The sequence below is a fragment of the Macaca mulatta genome, chromosome 7, assembly GCF_049350105.2.
Source record: "Macaca mulatta isolate MMU2019108-1 chromosome 7, T2T-MMU8v2.0, whole genome shotgun sequence".
NCBI lineage: Eukaryota > Metazoa > Chordata > Mammalia > Primates > Cercopithecidae > Macaca > Macaca mulatta.
Window position 1 is genome coordinate 52083996 of NC_133412.1, and position 24631 is coordinate 52108626.

Consider the following 24631-nt stretch of genomic DNA (forward strand, 5'->3'; position numbering starts at 1 on the left):
GGGGAAATTCTTCAGTCTACAGAGTTCTTTTCTGAGGCTCCTTCATCTTTCGGTTTCTCTTCCAGCTCCCTTGTTTTGGGCCTCTTTTGTTTCCCCATTGCCCAACCCTGGGCCTTCCTGTTTGGAAAAGGGGTCAAATATCTTCACCCTGGAGGCGTCTGCCCCTTCCACACAGTTGGTGTTGTAACAGTGGAGCTCAGAGAGGCCGAAGCTGACCACATAGATGTCCAGCGCCAACAGTGGGATTTTGGGCCCTGTGGGGGACACAGAGAAACTCTCCAGGAGTGCGGCCCCTTGGTCTCTCCTCTGGGTGCCCGGTGGGCAGTGGGCCTGGGTGGCTCAGAATCCCGGCCAGGAGCACTGAAGGCCAACAGGCTCCCGCCCTGAGCCTTCTGAGCCAGGATTCCTTGTCTCCTCCCCAACCAGCAAGGAGTGCAGTGAGGGGCGGGGCCTGGAATCTTGGGAGCTCCCTGGACAACAACATGCATTTAGCACAGCTCAGTCTCAGAGCCAGTAGGATACATTTTCTTAAAGAAAAAAAAAAAAACAAAACACGCCTAACATCTTGGCTTTCACTGAAGTGTTGGTATCTGCTTTGTACACTTTGGCCTTCTTGGCTTTTCACTGAGACACAAACACATGGATGCACACTCACTTCCACACACAAACCCACACCAAGCCAGACACACCCATACAAACACACACCAAGATGCACACACACACACACACACTCACACACAAATTAATGTACGTGGTTTCATACCCACATCCACACAAACACACAAAGTCAGGCACACACAGAAATACGCACCCTCACACCCACAAACTTGTACACACACACACACATATACACACCAACACACACAACCCTGGCTTGGACAAAGGCTTCCCCTTTTTCCTTGTTTGCAGTGGGAGTTTCCCACCTTCCATGAGATTCAATTTCTCGCCCTTCCCCCGCTAAAATCCTCCTGGCCCCATCATTTCTTGGGTCCTTTCCAGACAGTGCTGTGTCTTTAAGGAAGTTGAAGCTGCTAAAAGTGAGTGAGAGAGAGAGAAAACACAACCCAAAAAAATTTGGCATCTCTTCCCCCCTCAAGTTTCTGGTGTCACTTATGAAACACGGGTCCTGTTGCTGCAGAGCAGTTGTTTTGCTGGAAGGAGGGAGTGCGCGGGCTGCCCCGGGCTCCTCCCTGCCGCCTCCTCTCAGTGGATGGTCCCAGGCACCCTGTCTGGGGCAGGGAGGGCACGGGCCTGCACATTGAAGGTGGGGTGGGACCAGGCTGTTCCTTGCCCCAGCATCCAGGTCCTCCCTTGGGCGCCCGTGGCCCTGCAGACTCTCAGGGCTAAGGTCCCCTGTTGCCTTTTGGTCCCACCTTAGAAGAGGCTCCGCTTGACTAAGAGTAGCTTGAAGGTAAGCCAGTGGGGAGGAGGGCTCCAGGGCCAGCGGCGGGAAGGGGAGGCCTGTTGGACATAGGGGCTGGTTCTCTCTTGGTCCATCCCTGCTGCTCTGAGGTGCATGGGACAATCCTTAGCTTGGAGCCGTCCCGGGGACATCTGCTGCTTCCACAACCCACAACTGAGGCCCCACAAATCCCAGCTGCGTTTGGGCTGAGCCCCTGGCCTCACCCCAGTCAGCTGAGAGGTCCTGGCGGGGGTTTATTTGGGCAGCTGCCTGGCTAAGTTTGAACAGAATAGGCCACGGGTGTGATTCCACAGAAAAGGCCTGGTGTCTGCTGCGGTCACGGCCGGAGGAGCGGGAGGGGGTGGGTGGAGTGGATGGGGGTGGTGTGCACTGCACAAGGGGCCTTGTCTGGGCCAGGGCAAAGCATACCTATGGGGGACTCCGGTGGGAGGGACTGCGGCCAGGATGTGGGAGGGCAGGGGGAGGTTCTGCAAAGTGCTGGGGGAGGGGGGTGGCTGGAAAACAGATTTCAAGTCATAAAGTCAGCTAGGAACAGGCCGAGGCAGGGAGAACTCTCCACTCGGAGGAGGAGCTGGGGTCCTCTTCCATCCTGTCTTCGTCCTGCCTGGCTGCGTGACCTCGGGCAAGTCTCTGCCCTTCTCTGGGCCTCAGTTTCTCCTTCCGTAGGATGGGGGCGGTGGGCTAGGTGGTGTTGGGCTTTAGCTGGGTTATGTGGGACAGGGCATCCTGATGGGAAAGAGCTCTGGCTGGGCTTGTGGGAGGAATGAGTCCCTCTGGCGGGTTCTCAGGATCCCCTGGGTGACATGCCCTTCTCTGCAGGAGGCACCATGCAGGAGCTGCATCTGCTCTGGTGGGCGGTTCTCCTGGGCCTGGCACAGGCCTGCCCTGAGCCCTGCGACTGTGGGGAAAAGTATGGCTTCCAGATCGCCGACTGTGCCTACCGCGACCTGGAGGCCGTGCCGCCTGGCTTCCCGGCCAATGTGACTACACTGAGCCTGTCGGCCAACCGGCTGCCAGGCTTGCCAGAGGGTGCCTTCAGGGAGGTGCCCCTGCTGCAGTCGCTGTGGCTGGCACATAATGAGATCCGCACGGTGGCCGCCGGCGCCCTGGCCTCTCTGAGCCATCTCAAGAGCCTGGACCTCAGCCACAATCTCATCTCTGACTTTGCCTGGAGCGACCTGCACAACCTCAGTGCCCTCCAATTGCTCAAGATGGACAGCAACGAGCTGACCTTCATCCCCCGCGACGCCTTCCGCAGCCTCCGTGCTCTGCGCTCACTGCAACTCAACCACAACCGCTTGCACACATTGGCCGAGGGCACCTTCGCCCCGCTCACTGCGCTGTCCCACCTGCAGATCAACGACAACCCCTTTGACTGCACCTGCGGCATCGTGTGGCTCAAGACATGGGCCCTGGCCACGGCAGTGTCCATCCCGGAGCAGGACAACATCGCCTGCACCTCACCCCATGTGCTCAAGGGCACACCGCTGAGCCGCCTGCCACCACTGCCATGCTCGGCGCCCTCAGTGCAGCTTAGCTACCAACCCAGCCAGGATGGTGCCGAGCTGCGGCCTGGCTTCGTGCTGGCGCTGCACTGTGATGTGGATGGGCAGCCGGCCCCTCAGCTTCACTGGCACATCCAGATACCCAGCGGCATTGTGGAGATCACCAGCCCCAATGTGGGCACTGACGGGCGTGCCCTGCCCAGCACCCCTGCGGCGAGCTCACAGCCGCGTTTCCAGGCCTTTGCCAATGGCAGCCTGCTTATCCCCGACTTTGGCAAGCTGGAGGAAGGCACCTACAGCTGCCTGGCCACCAATGAGCTGGGCAGTGCAGAGAGCTCAGTGGATGTGGCACTGGCCACACCCGGCGAGGGTGGTGAGGACACACTAGGTCGCAGGTTCCATGGCAAAGCGGTTGAGGGAAAGGGCTGCTATACGGTTGACAATGAGGTGCAGCCATCAGGGCCAGAGGACAATGTGGTCATCATCTACCTCAGCCGTGCTGGGAACCCTGAGGCTGCAGTCGCAGAAGGGGTCCCTGGGCAGCTGCCCCCAGGCCTGCTCCTGCTGGGCCAAAGCCTCCTCCTCCACCTCTTCCTCACCTCCTTCTAGCCCCACCCCGACCAAGGCTGGGCTGAAGCAGCCCGAGGGCTTTCCTAACTCCTCCCCTTGCCCCTGCCAATGCCCCTTTAAGTGCTGCAGGGGTCTGGGTTTGGCAACTCCTGAGGCCTGCATGGGGGACTTCACGTTTTCCTACCTCTCCTTCTAATCTCTTCTAGAGCACCTGCTACCCCCAACTTCTAGACCTGCTCCAAACTAGTGACTAGGATAGAATTTGATCCCCTAACTCACTGTCTGCGGTGCTCATTGCTGCTAACAGCATTGCCCGTGCTCTCCTCTCAGGGGCAGCATGCTAACAGGGTGATGCCCTAATCCAACTGGGAGAAGCCTCAGTGGTGCAATTCCAGGCACTGTGACTGTCAAGCTGGCCAGGGCTAGGATTGGGGGAATGAAGCTGGGGTTTGGCTGGGGGGTGGTCTGAAGCAGACAGGGAATGGGAGAGGAGGATGGGATGTAGACAGTGGCTAGTATGGCTCTGAGGCTCCCCGGGGCCTGCTCAATCTCCTGCTCCTTGGTGTTTTCTGATGACTTGGGAGATTGGGAGTCCCTTTGTCCTCATCTGAGACTGAAATGTGGGGATCCAAGATGGCTTTCCGTCCTCTTACCCTTCCTCCCTCAGCCTGCACCCTCTATCCTGGAACCTGTCCTCCCTTTCTCCCCAACTATGCATCTGTTGCCTGCTCCTCTGCAAAGGCCAGCCAGCTTGGGAGCAGCAGAGAAATAAATAGCATTTCTGATGCCCCTCCATGTCTGCCTGGAATTTTGTCTGGATCTAGGAGCCCCTACTGGGAGATAGAATCAGGAGCTGAAGAGTCAGGGCAGCCAGCCTGCCTGCCCACAGTGGCAGGGGCCTCTGGGACCTCAACAGACTGTGGAGGCACAGGAGGGCTGACCCGGTGCTTGTGTCAGGGGCTGGGCCTTGCAGTGAGCTGAGCGCAGATAGTCCCTTCCTCCAAACCATCCCACAGGACAGGTGGGGGCAGAAGCCTGGGGTGGCTGGCTACCCTGAGCAGCGCCTGATGTCAGCAGTGGCTTCAAGAGAGGCATTTGGAAAGGTGCAAGGAAATGGAGGTGCCTGGGTGGTAGTTCCTCTTCCCTGTCCTGCTCCTGGAAGAGATGTTAGGAATGAAGAGGAAGGAGGGGACAGGTGGGGCAAGATGGAGGAGACAGATGAGGAACAGGGGACACAAGACAGAGGAGAAAGCCCCAGAGAGACTGGGAACAAGAGAACATATTTGAGGGAGAAGCCAGGGGAAATGAATCGTACTTATCCTTCCCCCAAAGAAGAAATGGTAAGTCCAAATGAGGACTGCAGATTCCCTGTAGGAATCTTTCCCCACGGAGCAGGTGGATCAGTAACTGGCCTGGGCCGTGTGTGTGTGTGTGTGTGCGCGCGCACGCGTACAGCAACCTTCAGCCTCTCCAGATGAGGAGCATAAGAATGAGGTCCTAACCTGGAGACTCTGCACAACCTCCTATCTGTGCCAGGTAGGAGATATGTCTTCCTACTGCCTCTATCCTATCCCTTTCAACATCGAGGATGCTGTGTGCAGAGACAATGGCCCAGAGGGAGAGGCTCTGTGGCCTCTGTCCAGGGCTCCCAGAACTGCTGAGCTCAGCAAAGTCGAGGCAGGAGGCTAAGGAGTCTGGGGTAGCAGCTGTGAGCTTTGGCTGCTGGCCAGCCCCCTTCCCTCCCTCCTGGTCCACATACAGCACCTCCCCCTGCCCACTCTCCCCTCATCCACTTGCAGCTCCTGCTGAGCTGATGTCACCAGCAGCATGTATCAAGAATGACTCCTAATCTAAAATAAAAGTTGAAAAAAAAATGACTCATGTCTGGTGGAAAACAGCAGGATGGAGCCAAATTCCATGTGCTGGGCCACCTTGGGTAAGTCATTGCCCTCGTCTGGGCTTCAGTTGCCTCAAAAACCAAATGATGTGGTAGGACTGGGTGCTGCCTCACGGTCCAATAGACTCTGATTGCCTAAGGCTTGATATTCCCAGCCTGACTTGGACATCCCTGGCTCCATTCCCAGCTGAGCGGCTTGGCTTCTTGGAGTAGGACCTGGACCTAAGACCTGGATCAGAGGCAGCACAGGGAATGGCTGTGCCTTGAGTGGACTAGGTACTCCCCTGCTTTAAGGTCTTCCGCGGCCCCCACTGCCCTCCAGGTGAAGCCTGAATTCCCCACTTAGAGCCTCTCTGACCCGGTCCTCCAACAAGCCCACCCCTTCTGCCTCTTCTTGGAACAGCTATTTAATTGTTCCCTTAATGCTCCATGGTGTGCCATCCTTTGCACCTTTGCTTACACTGTTCCCTCCACCCAGGCACCCTTTCCCTGTTCATTTGGCTAAATCAGTCTTTGAGAGTTGGCTCTGGCATCACCACCTCCAGAAAGCCTGCCTTCCTGGATGTTCCCCCATCCCCAAAGTGGACAGGGCCCCCTTCTCTGGGAACCTGGATTCTCCCCGCCGAGACCCTGTCAGTTGCTGAAACAAGGTCAGGAAGCCTCTTTCAATGGGCTGCGGTGGGATCGCAGCCTGCCCTCTTTGGCCTCCTCAGGACAACCTTGAAAGTGGGTTTCAGGTCCCTGACCCCACCCCTGGCTTTATAGGTATTTGAGGCTGTAGCAGGAACCTGGGCGTGGGGCAGGGGACTGTTGATCTCCACTAACTGTGCAGGCATTTCTCGAGGCCCTGCAGACCTAGATCTGTAGGGTAGCCACATCTTCCTACCTTCTGTAGCCCCCAGCCCCTCAGTGGACCCAGGGCATCTTCCTTATTCATATACCCCACCCCCTTCTCCACCAAGCCCCCAGCAGGGAAAAGACCCTAGTCTGTCTCCACCCTCCTTTCCCCTCCGTATTCTCATTCTACTCCCATCAGGACAGCCCACGCTCTGTCCCCCCATGTGACACGCCCCCTCCTACCTCCACACCTGGAGTCACACTGCTTCACCAGCATTCCTGAAGTCAGTTCTCCTCCCCAGATCCTGCCCTTTCTTCAAGACCCAGAACAAGTCCCACTTCCAAAGCCAGCATCCACATGGCTCAGGGGTGGCATCACAGGGTCCCCAGTCTCTTTGCCACCCAAAGGGATGCAGCTCTGGGTTCTCTCTGCCTTCCACCCAGTGTCTGGCCAGCATGTGACCAGAACACCTCAAGCCCCATCCCCATCAATGCACAGTGTGGATGTACTGACAGCGTAGGCGGGGTTTTCCCTGCATACCCCTCCCGCTATGAGGACAGTTTCTCAGGAACAAGTTTATTGCAGGGAACACACTAACCTCTTTCATAATAGCCAAAGGCATAAAAACTACAAAAATATCTGGCTTTCAAGTGTGGGCAGCTTGGTGTGGGACCTGGTCTGAGTCGTGACTTGGGCTGCCCTTCAGGCCAGCAGCCTGGGAGCCTTCCAGCCACTCCCCAGAGAGGTCCGTGGAGCTGAGGGGGTGAGGAAGTGCCTCGGCTGCTTCCACAGCATGAAGGCCAAGGCTGAGGTGGAGCTGAACTGGAGTGGTTCCAGAGAAGGCTTCATCGAGGCCCTTCAAGGCTGGTGGCAAAGCCAGGGTAGGGAGAGGCCTGGATGTGGCCGCCCTGGCTCGACTGGCTCCTGGACCAAGGCCCTAACCCGCCAGTTTCTTTCTTCAAAACCCCTGCTGGCTCTCCCATGGCCAGGTGGGCGGAGCAGAGCTCTCCTGAGGCTCCCAGTGCACACAGACCTCCACCCAACCATGGTGATCCAGAGGACCTGCCGGCTGCATGGCTGGGGTGATGCTGGGAGAGCCGGGGAGGGAGGAGGATGGTAGGCAGGAACTTGCCTCAACACAGATGGGCAGGTGGGCTGGCCTTCCCTGCCCTCAGGACTGGGCACCATTGGCACCCAACAGGGCCGTCTTGCGGAAGACCTGCAGGGTTGGGTTGTGCAGCAGCGTGTAGGCCAGACCCCAGCGAGCCCTGCAGCGGCTGGCCCTGGGCCTTGCTCCCTTGGCCATGGAGTCCTTTGTCTGTAACAGCTGCATCCCTGAGAGAGACGGACTTTCTGTGAGTCACTCAACAAACACCCAGCCAAGCCTCCCTGGCCCTCAGACCTGAGCAGAGAGCCTGAAAATCCCAGGCGTAGTGCAGGTGGTGAGGCTTAGGATGTCCCCTGCAGGCAGCACATGGAAGTGGGGTGTGAGGTCTGTGGATGGACTGAAAGCTGGGTGGGACAAGGGTCTGGAGCTGGCTTAGTGTCCCCTCCCTATACATACTTCTGGGCAGAAACAAAGGAAGAGGTCATACTCCCTGCCCCAAGGGAGAAGTGGGGGCAATGAGGGAGCCCCTTAGCAAGACAGCTGTTTCATTCTCTCTTTGTGTACACATATGGTGTGTGTATGTGTGTGTTCATATCATGGAAAAAATTACCCTGAGATCAGACCAGGAGGGGTGACCAAAGGCAGCCAAAGAAGAGAGGAAGTGAGAATTTTCCTGGCGCTCACTCTGTGTGCTGGGGAGGGGCACGCATCCTTCCTGGGAGAAGCTGGGTAGGCTCTATTCCCCCATTCCCAGTGGGAGGGCGCACCTTCGTCTTCCTCCCCTGGTCTGAGGCTGTCCTTGGGGGCCACCATGGTCCTGGGTAGGAGGCTCCGCGCTTGCAGGAGCAGGAAGCAGAAGGCTGTCATGGCTGGATGTGACTGGCTGACCTCAATCTTCAAGAAGTTTCGGTACGTGTAGTAGCCTAGGGTGGGGTGGCGGATGGCAATGCTGGGGGAGTAGGGGCCGGACTAGAGGCATCCAGACACCCCCTAACACACACACAGGGAGTGCGCGTGCACACCCTGCATCCAAGCATGTAGACACACCAGGCATCGTGGCACATCTGCTGCATGGGCACATGTGGACCTGCTAGAACACCCCACATCCACTGCACATGCTGCAGGGCCACACAAGGCACAGTGCAGGCACACACAGGTGGCATCTGCAGCTACAGACATCGGTGTGAACTGATCAGCTGGCACAGGCCTGGGGCAGGAAAGATGGCTTCCTCACTGCTTGGGTAGTCTGAGCAACCCTCCAGCCCTGCCCAGTGACCTTACCGGGGTCGAGAGTGGCGGCTCTCGGTGGCAGCAGGCTGAGGTCCATCTGGCCAAGGTGGATGGCATTGTAGAGGGCAGAGAGGAGCACTCGCCAGGTGGCCACCATGGCACCCACCAGCACATTGAGGGGAAAGAGAAGAAAGGTGGCTGCATAGAGCACTCGCCTAGGGTGGGAGAAGAAAGCTGAGGCAGGCCGTCCCCCAGAGCCCCCTCCCCAGGGTCAGTGTCAGACCTGGATGCCCAGAACTGCTGTGTATTTACTGAGCACCTACCATTTACTGCTGTGTCTCCTGTGCACCCCACCCTGGGCAAGGCCTTTTCTCTTTCAACCCACCACCCTGGGAGACGGGAAACTGAGGCCCAGAGAGATTGGGTGACTTAGCCAAGGCTGTCAGCTATTCACTGGCAGAGCTAGGCTTTAATTCTGGGTCCATCTAAGTCTTTCTATGACCCTGATGCCTCCCACCTCCCTTTTCTGGGTCCCCTGTCTGCTAATTCCAAATTCCCCCGGGAACCAAGTTTCTCCCACAGCCTTGTCATCTGACAGGGAACTCCCTTGCTACAAAGTGGAGAGGGGCATAGTTTTGAGGAAACAGAGGATCCAGGGGAGAGCAGTACCAATTCCCAAAGCAAGAAAGGTTCCCGGGGGTACTTCCAGCCCCATGCCGGGTATGTAGAGAGGTACTTTGGAGTGGGCTGAGCCACTGTTCCTTTTCTGTATGGGTAAGGCAAGCTCTTTCTACTATCTTCTGGGCTTCTTGATAGAGAGAGGGGATAGATGGCAGTGGAGGGAGGACACAAAAAGAGAGAGACGCTGAAGAAAAGGCTGAGGGCCTGAGGGAGCCACAAGCCCAGGTGCCACCTCACCGGTTGGTCAGCTGTGGGTGTCCATCATGAGTCTCCAGGAAGACCCAGTGGGCTGCCATGTTCTGCAGGGTCACAGCCAGGGCCAAAGTCAGCCAGAAGGGCCTGCCAGTGGGGTGGGGAGGTGGTCACTGTTAGCGGACCTCTAAGGAGGCCCCGAGCCCTCCATGTGTTGCTTCACTCACCACGAGGACTCCAGGGAACGGAAGAGCAGGAGGTTCCTGCCATGGAGCACAGGCATGAGCACCAGGAAGGCCAGGGCCGTGGTTCCCAGGAAGAAGATGATTTGCTGCACCAGGAGCCCTGCCAGGGGCGGGAGTGGCAGGGGGACAGATAACAGGTTCTATGAAAGCTGCCCCCCCGCCACCCCCAGAACCAAGGGCTTTGGAATTGGGCAGCCCTGGTTTTAGATCTCTGCTCTGCCTCTGCCCAGCTATGCTGCCTTGAACAAGTCACTTTACCTCACTGAGCCTCAGTTTCTTCCTCTGTAAAATGGGGATAATAGTCCCTACCTCAGAGGCTGTTGTAAGGATCCGATGAGGTAATGTCTGTGGAAACTCTTAAAATCACAAAGTACTTTGCAAATGTTATTTCCCTCCAGTTTCTCCTGAGTTTGAGTTACTGGGGAATAAGACTACATTTTAAACTGATGTTTGCATTCCTTCAAGCCAGAGCCTGTCATACGGTAGGTGCCCAAGGACTGTCTATTGAAATAATTTGGCCAACTGATTAGAGAATGATGCCTATAAAAAGGCCTGGAGGCATAAGGGCTACCAAGAAGAGATGCTATGACTTTTGTCCTCGTAATTCCTCCACTCCTTTACCATCCTTCTCCTCCCTCAAGGAGGTGAGAATGGAAGGAAATGGAGAGAGAGATACAAGGCCGTTGGATGTGCAACCCTGGCCACAGCCCCTCACCATTCAGAGTGCTTTTCTCACCGCAGGACCCAAGGGGAGAGTCAGAAACTTGGGGCTGGTAGGGGTCCTGGAAGGTTATCTGGTCCAACTCTCTCAGGGCAGGACCCCCTTTGCAGACCCCAACAATATCCATGGAACTCCGCTTGCATACCCTCAGTGACAGGGGTCTCATCACCTTTGCAGGTAGCCAACTGTGGCACAGCCCTTTCTTAAGCTGGAGTGCAGTGGCACGATCTCGGCTCCCTGCAACCTCCACCTCCTGGGTTCAAGTGATTCTCCTGCCTCATCCCCTCAAGTAGCTGGAACTACAGGTGTGCATCACCACACCCGGCTAATTTTCGTGGTTTTAGTAGAGACGGGGTCTCACCATGTTGGCCAGGCTAGTCTCCATCTCCTGCCCTTGTGATCCTCCTGCCTCGCCCTCCCAAAGTGCTGGGATTACAGGTGTGAGCCACTGCACCCAGTCAGGAATGTATCATTTTGAATTTGACACCTCCAGACCTGGGTCCACCCCCCATGAGAACATCTGATGGCACCCAGAGTTCACCTCCATGTGGAGGGTACCCACTCAATTTCCTGAGGGCTCCTGTACCCCCATCCTGAGTAAGCTTCTTAAGGGCAGGGAAGGCAGGGGGGTCCCTCGTCTTGCTGTCGCCCCAGAGCATTCCCAGACAAACCCTGAGGGCAGTACTTGCTGAGCACTCTTCTCTTCAACTGGGGCCAGTGTCTGAGGTGAGGCCCAGGCCAAGGCTGGGTGTGGCGGGCAAGGGAGGCTCACCAAGGCAGATAAAGGCTGTCTGGTAGGCACTGAAGCTCATCCAACAGAATATGGCTTGGCGGGAGGGGTGGGGACTCCGATGCAAGGGACTCAAGTCCAGGGCAGCTCCTCGGTACAGAGCTCGAAGGTTGGTCCTGGGGTGGGAGCCAGGGAGGCAGAGACCTCAGGAAGCAACACTCTCCTCCTAAATCCTCTTCTGGGCCAGCAACTGTCCAAACTCCCAACAGAATTTCAACCCACAGCCATCAGCAGGGAGTCCCAGAACTGTGGGAGCCAGGAGGAGGCCACTAACCCAAGATATCTGGAAGAGGTGATACCTGGGCAGTCTTAAAGAGTGAACGAGAAAGACAAAACCAGGCAGAAGGCTCAACCCGAGCCAAGTCAGAAAAGTGAGAAACAACAGTGAGAATGGGAGTGACACACAGCATACCACCTGGTAAAGAGGCAAGGCAAGCACAGGCTGGGGAGCCTTGAATGCCAGGAGAAGGAGGGGTGACCTGTGGAGAAAGACCCCTGGGAGGAGCTCTGAGGCCTGGCAAGTGTACAGGACACATGGGCCAGTTCTCTGACATGGGTAAGTGCTCGGGCTGCCCCTTCCACCTGCCCTGGGCCTTCAGTGCTCCTCACCACTCACCACTGCAGGGCAAGTGAGGCAGCATGGCGAGACCCGCACCACCTCTCCGGAGCACTATGCCCCCAGGCCACCCCTCACCTATGCTCTCACATGGCAGGGCCACCCCAGCCTCTGCTCTCATCCACACAGTCCTCACCTCCTATCTCTTCCATTCCCGGGCAGTACAGCTTCCCCAGGCCGCCTTCCCTCTCATCCAGCCCATCCGGGGGCCCCTACTCAGGGGGCAAGCTCCACCAGCTGCCCTGAGTTGGTGGTGCCCTATGTCCCTCATACTCACAGACATTTCCCCAACCAGACAGGAAGTCCCAAGTGCAGGACCCGGCCCCACTGTCTCCCTCCACTGCAGCACAGCCACACTCAGGTGGGCTCCCTGACAGCCTAGGCTGGCAGAGCCCTTCTCTACCTCCAGCCCCAGGGCCTCCCTGCAGACCCACAGGACTCCCACTCCTTCCCCACCTCTGCACTGGGTGAGCCGGAGCCTGCCACTCACCTGTGTGTCACCAGTGAGCGCATCAGGACCAGGAAGGTGAGTAAGCAGGATAAGACCAAGGCCGAGATGTAGCACACTGGTGGGCAGAGAGGGAACAAAGTGAGAGGTCAGGGCCTGGAGTCTCCTGGGGGCCTCGGAACCCCTGCCAGAGTGGTGCCTTGTGGGGAGTTCCCCCTGCCCCACAATGAACTCTGCGTGGAGGCCTCTTGGCCCTATCCCCAGTTCTCAGATCCAGTAAGCCAATGACTTCGGCCACCCCATTCTTCCCAGTGATATATAGTAGCCAAGAGATGAAACCAGCTGTGAGTCTGCAGACCTGGTCCTCACCCTGCTGTTGCTGCTTCCATTGCTGTGGGACCTCCATCCAACCTGGCATCTGCCTCCAGCTTCACTGTTTCTTGGCCATGTGGCCTTCAGGAGGGCACTCCATCTCCCCCAGGCCCCCATTTGCTCGTGAATATACTGCTGGGCACACTGTTATGCTGCACAGCTCCCAGGATAATGTGAGCCATAAGGCCCCATCCATGTCTGCACTAGCGGTCTTTGTTCAGCGCATAGAGGGTGTGAGTCTACATCGGTGTGGCCTGAGTCCATCAGAATAAGGGAGGCGGACGCTGTCACCCAGCTCCCTCACCCCTTCCCTGGCCATGCACACAATGAGTGCGTGCATGATGGTGTGCCATGAATGAGCCTGGATGTTTAAGAATATCAGGGGTGCGGGCTGCGACTCTCCCACCTTACATCCACATCCAGCCTTGCTCTGAACTGTCACGGCAACCCCATGAGGTTAGACAGAAGAACTGTTCCACTGGGCTGAAGAGGAAGCTGAGGCTCAGACAGAGGGCTTCGCCCAGCCAGCCATGCCGCTAGAAATGATAGAGTGAGGTGTGCAAGCAGATCCAGAATGAGCCTGAGATGCCTGCACCCTGATCTCATCAATCAGCCCAGGGAAGTGTTCCTGGTGCCCATGTCACCACCAGAATCTCAAGCACAGGGAAAGCAAACACAGAAAAGGTGAGTGCTAATTCCACAGAGCCACAGGGATTAGAGCGGTGGGTCTCCGCACTGACATCGCCTTTAGGATCACCTGGAGCTGCTAAAACTCGCCCATGGCCCAGCCTGCACCCAAACCAGTCAAATCAGAATTTCTGTGGGTGGGACCCAGCCTTAGCCTGTGAAAGCAACACTGGTGATTCAGTGTGCAGTCAGGGCTGACAGCCACTGCTCTGGAGACTTTTCAAAGGCAGAGCCTTCATGATTTCTTTCCATCAGCAATGAATTGAAATCAATCAACCAGCCAGTATTCATTGGGTGCCTGCTACAGTGGCGCTCAAACTTTGCTTGCATGAGAATCACTGGAACTGTAATCCTGGCACTTTGGAAGGCTGAGGCAGTGGATCATCTGAGGTCAGGAGTTCGAGACCAGCCTGACCAATATGGTACTAAAAATACAAAAATTAGCCGGGCCTGGTGGCGGGCACCTGTAATCCCAGCTACTCGTGAGGCTGAGATGGGAGAATCACTTGAACCCAGGAGGCGGAGGTTGCAGTGAGCTGAGATCGTGCCACTGCACTCCAGCCTGGGAGACAGAGTGAGACTCCATTTCAAAAAAAAAAAAAAAAAAAAATTAGCTGGGACTGGTGGTATGTGCCTGTAATCCCAGCTACTCAGGAGGCTGAGACATGAGAATTGCTTGAACCCAGGAGGTGGAGGTTGCAGTGAGCCAAGATTGCGCCACTGTACTCCAGCGTGGGCGACAGAGCACGACTCCATCTCAAAAAAAAAAAAACAAAAACAAAAACAAAAAAAACACACACACACACACAAACAAATCACTGGGAGGGCTGTTCAATCATAGAGGCTGGGCCCCACTCTGAGAGTTTCCGATTCAGTAGGTCTGGCACAGGGTTTGAGCATCGGGAATGTTAAAATCACCGGGTGCTTCCCAGATTCAGCCAGGACTAAAAATGATGCTACAGATACCTAGGCCCTTCTGCCGGTCCCTAGCTCCCTCCTCCAGGGCCCTGGCGAGGACACTTTTCTCAGAAGCAAGGTTGGGAGAAAGCACTGCGAATGCATAGCTCCAGCCTCTGTGGTCCCCCTTCTGGAGCCAGCTGGGCTGCAGCAAGGGCACATTCTGGACCGTTTGCTGCCAGGAGGTGAACAGCCCGCCTGCTGAGCCTGGCCTGGTGAGTGTACAGGCTAACACAGCAGTGAAAGTTAGCAGCCCCCTTGGCCACAGGCCTGGCCTTTGATCTCCATCCATCTACCTCCTACCTCTCTCTCCCTCCATTGGTTCCCAACTTGGGCGCCCCCAAACCCCAGCACTCACACAATCTTCCTGCTCTTTGCCACCTCTGGGATCCTGTGCCTGCCTTCTTCTGGGCCCTGCTTTGGGGGATAGATCTGTCTTCCCTCATGTGATTGAGGGCCTCAAGGGCAAGTGTTCCTTTTTCACTCCAGCACTCATTTTGCAGGTGGGGAAATTGAGGTCAGGAGAGGTAAAGCACTTTGCCCAAGGTCACTTAGCTTGTAAGTGATGGAACAGAGATTATAATCTGGTTTGCCTGACTCAGCCTCAGCTCTCTGTGAGTGATGCCAGGCTTATGGTCCAAGCGCTGGGTGGCAGTCCTAAAGAAGCTCTGAGCGCAGAAGACATTAGCTCCCTAGCCAAAGGGCAGACCAAGGGACACTGGAGCCCAGGTTGTGGGGTGGCTTTGGGGCCTGATGGCGGGCGCCTATAATCCCAGCTACTTGGGAGGCTGAGATGGGAGAATTGTTTGAACCCATATCTCTAATCCTCTTGGGCTGCAGTATTCCTCATCTGCAAATTTAGAGAGTAAATGCTGCTCTGTTTGGCCCAAGAAGATCCAAAGTGGGAGCCTTTGAGCTTGGAAACTGCAATATGCAATTAAAAATATAAGGCGTGATGAGTGGAAGCAGAATCCTTTGCCCTGGACGTGTCTCTTCTTGCCTTCGATCCTCAATGCCCTGCTCTGTGAGCTGGGATCAATGATGCTGACCTACAGGGTCACTGTGAGCAAGGGTCTCAGGTTGGTTGTGGACTGACCTGGACCATGTCTGCACCTGCCTATGACTCAGGTTGCAACCAGCTCGAAAAATCTCCCAGAAGTCATTTTCAGCTCACACAGAACTTGTCACCTGTCCAGTTTGTGGGCCTCAGCAGCAGTTCCAGGGCAGCCTCTAGTATGGGAACTGAGGTGCTCAGGGAGATGGTGGAGGTGGTCAGGGAAGGAAGCGGTCACTCCGTGCACCTCTGCCCACTCCCCTGCCCCCCCAAGACCAGCACGCCCAGGTCTGTGGGATAAGGATGATGTTAATGGTCGGGTACAGCTGCGGAGCAGCCACACCTCCACCTGCAATGCTGGCAGCCCATGCTCTGACCATCACGTTACTCCTCAGAAGCCGGGGGCCTGTCCGTCCCAGCCTGGGGCCCCCAAGTCAGCAGAAGGTGCATGCCTCCTGAGTCCTGAGCACGGGGCTTTGTCCCAAGGTGATGGAGAGAGCCCCCACCTAGTCTTCAGGAGCCCTGCGTTTTCTTGGCTGCACTCTGCCCTGCTGGATGGCCTCAGGCAAATCCCTCCCCATGTGTCAAGTGGGGACACTTCTCAGTCCCCTCCACAGGGCTGTTGGGAGTGCTCAGGAGGCAGAGTAAGTAGGTGGCTACAGGAGGCATCAGACCACAGAAGCGAAGGCCGGGATGGTTCCCTGCTTCAGGAGCTCATTGTCAGAGGAGGGAAGGAGAAAGGAGATGGCCCCAAAAGACAGGGAGTTGGGAAGAGAAAGCCTGCGCCCTGCCCAACACGAGCCCCCTGCCATGAGGATTCACTCAGAAATCCTCACCGTCCCCCATCACTGTCTCCTCCCTCCTTCCCCACCTCATCTCACCCAGCCCATGGCCTTCCTCATCTCCATTCCTGGAGAGTTGGTCAGAGACACTGGGGGTGGTGGGGGAAGGTGCCACAGAAGCAGGCAAGGGGCAGGAGCTGCTGAGATGTCCCTTCAGGTTTCATGGAAGCTCAGAATTGGAAGCGCCAACTGCCTCAATTTGGAGATGAGGCAGTTGAGACCCAGAGAGGGAAAGGAATGTGCCCACGGGCCCCCAGTGTGTCCATGGCCGACTAGGGCATAGACCTTGGGTCTCCCCATTTTCATTCCCCACTGCAGCCCTCAGGGGCTCCCTGGAGGCCTCACCTTCCAGAGCCCACAGATGGTGCTTCACCAGCTCCACCACCTCCTGCTTGTCCTCTGAGAGCACGATCCCAAAGCCGGCCAGCATATAGGAGACATCCGTGGTGACCCCCGCCCTCACCTTCTGGATGGTGGGTACCACGCCCACCAGCAGCAGCAGGGCCACCTGGAAGAGTCCCACAGTGAGGGCCCCATCCCAGGAAAGGGTTTTCTGTACTAACAGGGGAGACTTTGGGGAAGAAACTGGCAGCACACAGGCTCCAGCCACATGCCCATTGCCCATCAGTGTTCTTATCTGCTCCTTAGAGCAGGGTCCTCATGCCTCTAAATGAGGACATTACAGACAGGTGCAATTATAGCCTAATAGGCCAAAGGCATGCCTTCAAGCACCATAACTACATACAGTCGGCCCTGCATATCTGTGGGTTCCACATCCATGACCAACCAATTCAATCAAGCACAGATCAAAAATATTTGGGGAAAAACCCTCAATAAAAAATAATAATGCAATACAAATAATACAAATAAAAAATAATACAGTAGGACAACTTTTTGGGTTTTTTTGTTTGTTTTGTTTTTTTTGAGACAGAGTCTTGCTCTGTCGCCAGGCTGGAATGCAGTGGTGCAATCTCGGCTCACTGCAACCTCCACCTCCCGGGTTCAAGCGATTCTCCTGCCTCAGCCCCCCGAGTAGCTGGGACTACAGGCCCACGCCACCACATCCAGCTAATTTTTGTATTTTTAGTAGAGACAGGGTTTCACCACATTGGCCAGGATGGTCTCAATCTCTTGACCTCGTGATCCGCCCGCCTCAGCCTCCCAAAGTGCTGGGATTACAGGTGTGAGCCACTGCGCCCAGCCGTGGGACAACTATTTACATAGCACTTATGTTCGGTATTGTAAGTAATCTAGAGATAACGAGGTATACTGGAGAATGTGTGTAGGCTACGTGCAAATACTACACCATCGTATATCAGAAATTTGAGCCTTTGGATTTTGGAATGGAGGGGTGTCCTGGAACCAATCCACCTCAGATACTGAGGGATGACTGTGTCTGCACCTCTATTTACCCATCATCTATCTATCTAAACTTTGGAATGTAAAATTTCCAGTTTTTCTATGTTGTGAAAGTAAATGAGTGCAGGAATTAAAGCTGGACAGACTTGGATTCAAACTTAGGCTACGCTGAGATACCAGCTGTGTAGAAACTTGGCCAAGTCAAATTCACCTCTCCGAGCTTCCATTCTCCCCATCTGTAAAGTGGGGAATAATTGTAACTATCTCCTAGGATCTGAATTGTTGTTGTTTGTTTTTTCTTTTTTTCTTTTTTTTTTTTTTGGAGGTGGTGAGGCAGAGTTTATCAAACATGTTATCTCGCTAAATCTTCCCAATTACTCAAAGAGGAAAATTACTCTATTTCCTCCTTTTTACAGATGAGCTAACAGGTTCAGAGAGGTTAAATAACTTGCCCAAGGCCACACAGGAGGTAAATAGTGGAGCTAGGATTTAAATTTGTGTTTATGTGGCTTCCAAAATTAATGCTCCGAGTCACTTTGTGAGTTCAAGAGTGAACACCCCCACCCTTCTGGGTAGGCCAGAATTCCCAAGATGGCCTGCAGCACCTGGTCGGGGTTCTGGATGGGGCACCTAGAGAGCTGGGTTGGGCCGGAGCTACTCCAGGCTTGGGGGTTGAGGGCAGGGCTCTACAGGCAGATGGCAGTACAGGGTGCAGGACATACCTGGTAAATGGCCGTCCCTGTCAGTGTGGCTGAAAGCACCAGCTTCAGCGGAAGACGGAATCCTGTAGTCCTCAAAGGAAGGAGTGTGGTGAACAGCACCACTCAGGCCCGGGAGCCCTCTTCCCTCCCAAGGGGCCCAGGAAAAGGGCCACAGGACTCTGAATGACCAAGGCCAGGCCAGGGTCTTCCCCCTGTCCCAAGCTGGTAGTTGTCCCTGTTGATGACAAGGATTCCAGGGAGCAGGAGCCAGTCCTCCACTGAAGCCGTTCTGTGCAAGGGAGGGTAACACCCCCTGTCACGCTCGGCCTCAGCTCCCAACCCCATACCTGGCTGTGGAGTGTAGATGCAGTGTCTCAAGCAGACCCGGGCCCAGGACAGGAAGCCATGCTTGGAGGTGTGGGAGCTGCAGAAAGACCCAAGCAGGTGTGGGGTCCTCAGCGGAAGCCCCTTCCCTGAGGGCCAGCCCCAGAGGCTGGTCATTCTGCCCCTCTGCCCCTGCCATGCTGCCCGGTGCCAGCTTCCCAAGCACGGCTTCTAACCAGCCTGATCCACTGGCCCACAGAGGGTGTGTCGGAGACCCCACCTGCTTCCCAGCTTCTTCCTGCAAAGGAGGTTCCTCAGATATTCCTCAGAGTAGCTGCTCTGCAGCCCCTGTGGAGACAGACAATTGAACAAGCAGATGAGACCTGCCTCGACCCATTCGTGGGTCCCTGGCTCAGGGAACTAGAGTGTTCACCAAGCAGGTGCTCCATAAAAACCTCTTGGCCATGGCTGTGGTGGTGAGTGCGGAGGGGGCTGACCTGTGGGTTTGAGGTCCATGCCCTCCAAAGCTTCCCTTTTCTCTCTCACAAACACAAGGCCAGTTTCCTGTCAAAGAACCATCAATGCCAGGAAGTTCTTCCTAAGATCTGTCTCCAACTCTCACCTGCTTTGCTCAGTCACATCTCATCACTGTTTCTGCCCACCCCTAGCCCTCTGGCCTCTGGTAGCTGAAACTGGGGCAAAGGGAAGCTGTGTCCCACGGGCACATCCCAGGCCAGGACACAGGAGGGGGTCATTCCAGGTCAGACTCCCTCAGGCTTCTCCTCCTGCTACTACGCAAGGGAGATCACAAGGGTGACCAGATTTGTCTAAGCCACATTCCAGGCCTTAAGCTGCCTGTGAAACGGCAGAGGTCCATGGGAAGATGGGGCGAGCCCCTGCCCTGAATCACTGGGAGAACATAGGCGATTGTCACTTGTTGCCATGACAACCCTGGGATCCAGGGCAGGAGTGGGTCAGCTCAAAGCTGATGGGGGTCCTTTGAGACTTAAACCTCTTTGACCAAAGTCCAAAGAGGATTTTGCACCTCTCAAGCCTGGGAGGAAAGGCTGGCAATGAAGAGAGGGGTGGGGTGGTGGAAACCCTGGAAGGGAAGGTAAAGGGGCATGCCTCGGGCACCACGTGGCCCTGGGGGGCCGCTCCCTCTTCAGAGCCAGATGTAAACAGGAGAGGACACGGGCTTCCTCGAGGAGTGTGAGCCTCAGCAGGCAGGAGCTACAAGTGTTCAGAACTCGCTGCCTGCCACGTGGGAGCCGAGCCTGGAGTCTGTGGGCCTTCTTGGACCAGAGTAGCCCAAAATGGACCTAGGGCTCTCCATCCTGCCTAGGGATCTCACTCATTCTCTGGATTCAGTCTGACCTTGCCGAGTTAACACCCAGTCCCAGCCCCTCTGCTGAGCTCCACACTTTGAGCAACACACACTTAGGACCACACGTTGTCCCAGGAGCACCTGCTTCTCCCTCCACCTTCCCTGGGCCAGCAGCTGGCATCACCACCTACCTGCTGGTTGCCCAGGTGCCTCCCATCAAGCCTCTCCTTCCCCTGCCCTGTCTAAAGAGAAGCCAAGCCCTTTGGCCTCTATGTCCTAAGCCTTTCTCCTAAGTCTGTCCTTCTTTCCCCTTTGAGGGCCTCTGCAGAGCTTTCCTCTTCCTCCTTTCTCACCAGAAAGAAGTACTGGACCGCTCCTGCACCCGCAGTCCCAACACCCGCAGCACGCTTCACATTGCACTGTAGGTATTTGGTGCTGCATCTGTCTCCCCACCACACTGGGAGCTCCTGGAGATCAGACACAAGTCCATCAGCTCCAAGTCCACAGCACTGAGCCCAGGGCATGATATGGTAAGTCCTTAGAAGGCTTTTCATTAAGATCGAAGTATCTTCTAAGAATTCTCTCTTACCATGATGCATTCATCCATCCATCCTTCCTTCCATACACCTTTCCTTTGACCCAACCACCCATCCATCCATCCATTCATTCATCTATTCAAAACTTCAAAAATATTTGCTGAGTATGTATTAAGGGCTAAGGCCTACCCAGTGCTGCAAATACAGTGAACAAAACAGATACAAAACCATCTCTTCCCCTTTATTCATGCTCTTTCCTGTGCCTACAATGTCTGCTCCTTATTCTCTCCTCACTCTAGATCTCCCTGTCCTTCAGGCCCTTGCTAAAGTCTACCCCCTCTAGGAAGCCCTCCCAGCCGTCTCCTTTATCTGAAATTATTCAACCACATTCAACCTAGAGTTGATTCATAATGCAGTTCTGCCCTGGGTGCTTCCTGAATCATCTCAGTATGTGCAGAACTCGGATTAGGCGCAAGGCTCCAGGCTGTCTCTCCAGCCGGATCTCAGTGTTTCACAGACAGAGCGATGACTCTCCTGGCTTCTGACTCAGTTCTGCCTTGTTAAGTCCCTACTATTCATACAACCCAGTGCCGCGGGTATCCTGGGTGCCAGTCAAGGGCCAGCCCAGCCTTTGCCTGGGGAGGCAGGACTAAGCAGTCTCAGCAAACATTTTCTGAGCATCTGTTCTGTGCTGGGCCCTACACTAAGCACGGCCATGTATCTGGGACCACAGATATGGGAGAGTAGGGCTGTCTTGGGTGCTGAGGAAAAGCTTACCCCAGGCCTGCCCCTTTACCTTGGAGCCTGCTCCTGTCCTACGACTGAAGCTTCTCACCAGCTGCACAGGGTACCAAAGGCTCAGGAATCCGAGGCCCAGCAAGAGAGGCAGGGAGGCCAGCAGGGAATAGTACTTGTAGATCTGGACAGACAAACACCCAGACAGACTACCTTCCACCTTCTTCCCCCAGCCAAGAACCAGAATCCATTGCCCTTCCCACCTCACACTGGGCCCTGAGGATGGTCTGGGGGGCCATGGGAAGGCTTCAGCTCTATGGTTCCCAACCCGCCACCCAGCACAAACCTGCCCACTTCCCCTTCTTGAGCCCTGCAGAGATGCTCACCCCTCCCCCATGCTCCTGGACCCCCACAGGCCTGAGAGGAGCCAAGAGGAGGAGATAACTTGATTCCCTCCTGCCCCCCACACCCACCTCAACCAGGGCTGGAATAAGGCCTGGAAAGGACACCTCCCGGAGCATTAGGAACAGTTCTGAAAATCACGCAAAAGCCTGACTTTGCCTACATATAGTTTTCAACCTAAGCATCAGGAAAGTCTATGCCCTACTTCCCAGGGCTGAGGACTTCCTGGGGGTGGGCCTTTTGTATACTCATTCATTTATTTGTGGGTTCAATATACTTTTATTGAGAGCTTAGTATGTGCCAGGTTCTAGGTGGCAAAAAAGAGCCACCAAGTCCCCCCTCTCAAAGCAACCTCTTAGTCTTCACCTCCACCCTGAGGGACTGGTGTTATCAGCTCCATGGACGGATGTAGAAACAGTCTCAGAAAGGTGGCACTGTTTCCCCAAGGCACTGGGTACCACCTGGCATCATTTTGTTTGTGTATCGTGTCTCCCCTTCTGAAATGACAGCTCTTGGGAGGCTAGGGACTGTGTCTGTCTTGTTCACAGCTGTAGTCCAGTGCCTGGAAATGTCCCTGGTACAGAGTATGTGCTTCAAATATGTTGTTGAATGAATGGGTGAGCTAATGAATGAGGTGGTGAAGCTGGATTCACACTCAGGTTGTCTGGCTCTAAAGCCTATACCATCACTCTTTGGGTTCTAGACTGGACAGCTTCACAACTCCAGCCAGCAGCCAGTGAGCAAGGTCCTGAGGTTCTGGAATTCTCCTCTTGTCCCTCTAAGACCATCCCTGACTTCACGTTTTCCGGCCTCCATCACACTTCACTTCCATTCCCTCTCCAGCCTGACCAAAGGGAAGCTGGGGAATCACTAACACAGGCGTTGGGGGTGGGGGCCATTTCAGGCTTTCTCTTCCCCCTACTCTGCCCACTTTCCCTTCTCTGCCCCATCCTAGACTTAAAGCTCCTGAGGGCTGGGCCCAGCCGCCTTGTTCCCTGCCTCTCCCACAGAGCAGTCAAGCTTGGAAGGGGCATGTGTTTGAAGGCATGGAATCCCATGCACAATGGAAGGCTGCAGGGCGGCCCCTCATAGAATCAGAGCTCAAAGGAGGCACCGTGGTTTGAGTAGGTTGCTCTGCACGCCCCTCTGCCCTAGGCCATTGTGGTCAGCAGTTACCTTGGGTGCCTGGGGACACTCTGCCCTCTGCCAGACCTGGACACCAAGGTGGGCCCAGGACAGCGTGCTGCCAAGCAAGTGTGCAGCTCTGTGGCCAGCTGTGGCACAGGCGGCCAGCGGGTAGTAGAGGGCAGCGTAATAGAACAGTCCCAGCATCTTCCAGGCCCCTGGAAGGTGAAACAAGCAAAGAGACCCATGCTGGAAGAGCAGACATGAGGCCTGTGGTGAGCCCACCCAGACCTCTCTCCTGTCTCCAGCTTCCAAGCCCTTCAGCATGTTCAGCGGGCAAGAACCCTAGGTTCAAATCCAGGCTCTAACTAGTCTCAACTCTGATCTTGGGCAAGTTACATCTTGGAGCCTCAGTTTTCCCACCTGTAAAATGGAAATAATCACAATATATTAGCAAGGGAAAAATGAGAAGGTATATATATGATGCTTAGCATGGTGCCTGAGTAAATACTCAATTTAAGATACTACTTCCCCGGCTCTCAGTTCCTCCACTGCACAATGGGGCTAATATGCATACTTTGTGGCATCATTGTAAAGACTGGATGGTCTGAAGAGGTCATGTCTCAGGATAGTAGCCCATCTCATTGACAACTATTCCTGTTACCCTCATCTCCTTGAGCTCAGCTTAAAACTCCGAGAACCCACCCTATTCCCATCCCATCACACCAACCTCAGGGCCTGGGGGGCAGTGGGTACCTTGGCTGGGTGCTGAGGCGAGAGTCAGGAAGGGCAATGGGTCCTCGTCGGGGAGCAGCAAACACAGGGAGCTGAAGAGGACCATGAAGACAGCAGCAGGCACTGTCTGGGGCTTGTCCCCAGCCAAGAAATCCACAGGGCTAGCACAGAGGCAAGGACAGGGCAGGAAGGAGTTACTCAGCCCCTGCACCCCCATTACCTCCAGGCTGTATTCCATAAATCAAGGAGGTAGAGTCAGTCCCACTTTCTAGATGGGGGAGTAAGACCCCTTCATTCATTCATTCCATAGATATTTGTGGAGTGCCTCTTATCTACCAAGCTCTGGGTCCTGTGCCAAAGGGACTTGGAACATACATATAGTGGGAAGAAGCCCTAAGACTGCTCCCTCCGCCCACCCTGGAAGCTCCAGGAAGCAGCCACCTCCACACTAATTGGTCTGTCTGAGCTGGCAAACCTTCAGAGAACTCAGCGAGTCACAACATCCTTGTACAACGGCCGCCGCCCTGGGCTGGGTGTGGACCCGAAGCAGAGGGCAGACAGCGGGCATAGCTGTCCCAGGCATCACCCCTCTGGGCTCAGGGCAAGCCACTCAGACCCTCGGCTTCTGCGCTGTAGCTTGCATTCATGCTCTGAGAGGTTCATTCTCCCTCAAGCACTGCCCCAGCCAGGGCAAGCTCTTTCTGGGGCCAACCGGAGACCCCAGGCTGGTTCCCTACAAAACCAGCACAGCAAGACCAGCCTCGGTGCACCGTCTGGGTCTGGGATGCGAAGCTGTCTATACCAGGGAGCTACCCATCACCTGCCCCAACCCTCTGGTCTCTCGCGCACTAGCCTGCCCAGCCCCATCTCCTCAGGATCATGCCTGTCCAGGCAGGCTCTCGGGTCACAGGGCTGAAGGAGATAGGAGAAGAAAGTTCCAGCTATGGGGGCTAGAGGTCAGTCCCCATAAATCTGCCTTCAAGCATTAGGGTCCAGGTGATACCCTCAGGGAAGACAAGGGTCAAGATGGCATTGGGATGGTCACGTCAATCCACACACGGAGGGCTGCCTGAGAAGGTACGCTCTGAAGCTGGGTCATGTCAGGCTTGTTACCCTAGGGTCTGGGTTGGAGTCCTTTCTCCCAGGTGGGCTTGTGCAAGCTCCTCCCCCTTCCTCTGGGGGTCCTGACTAAACCTGGAGACCTGGGTGGG

General features: G+C 55.5%; 2 protein-coding genes across 15 annotated transcripts in view; one reads left to right on the forward strand and one right to left on the reverse strand.

Annotated features, from left to right (window-relative positions):
- The first annotated feature begins 926 nt into the window (after positions 1-926).
- Positions 927-4293, forward strand: ISLR (immunoglobulin superfamily containing leucine rich repeat). Of its 2 annotated transcripts, none has more exons than XM_001097240.4 (2): positions 927-1411; positions 2243-4293. In XM_001097240.4, exon 2 carries the CDS (start codon positions 2251-2253, stop codon positions 3535-3537), a length of 1287 nt encoding a protein of 428 aa, XP_001097240.3. In that variant the 5' UTR covers positions 927-1411; positions 2243-2250; the 3' UTR covers positions 3538-4293. The 2 variants fall into 2 exon arrangements, with proteins under 2 accessions (XP_001097240.3, XP_014998179.3); XM_015142693.3 differs by lacking the exon at positions 927-1411 and adding an exon at positions 1720-2045.
- A 2500-nt stretch (positions 4294-6793) lies between these two features.
- Positions 6794-24631, reverse strand: part of STRA6 (signaling receptor and transporter of retinol STRA6) — a 33146-nt gene continuing 15308 nt past the window's right edge. For 9 of the 13 annotated variants that reach the window (XM_077939857.1, XM_077939855.1, XM_077939856.1 and 6 more), the window contains exons 5-19: positions 23442-23581; positions 23085-23108; positions 22737-22903; positions 21220-21342; positions 18841-18908; positions 18584-18660; positions 18258-18319; positions 16522-16684; positions 12307-12382; positions 11183-11316; positions 9672-9789; positions 9490-9591; positions 8623-8786; positions 8109-8264; positions 6794-7568 (exon numbers count right to left, since the gene is read on the reverse strand). In XM_077939857.1, the coding sequence (XP_077795983.1) occupies positions 7405-7568; positions 8109-8264; positions 8623-8786; positions 9490-9591; positions 9672-9789; positions 11183-11316; positions 12307-12382; positions 16522-16684; positions 18258-18319; positions 18584-18660; positions 18841-18908; positions 21220-21342; positions 22737-22903; positions 23085-23108; positions 23442-23581 (1738 nt within the window). In that variant the 3' untranslated portion in view covers positions 6794-7404. The remainder of the gene's footprint in view (positions 7569-8108; positions 8265-8622; positions 8787-9489; positions 9592-9671; positions 9790-11182; positions 11317-12306; positions 12383-16521; positions 16685-18257; positions 18320-18583; positions 18661-18840; positions 18909-21219; positions 21343-22736; positions 22904-23084; positions 23109-23441; positions 23582-24631) is intronic. The other 4 variants (XM_015142694.3, XM_028851132.2, XM_077939854.1 and 1 more) reach the window with 1 other exon arrangement.

Coding starts and splice junctions, on each gene's coding strand:
- ISLR (XM_001097240.4), top strand. CDS start 2,251: ATGCAGGAGCTGCATCTGCTCTGGTGGGCGGTTCTCCTGGGCCTGGCA.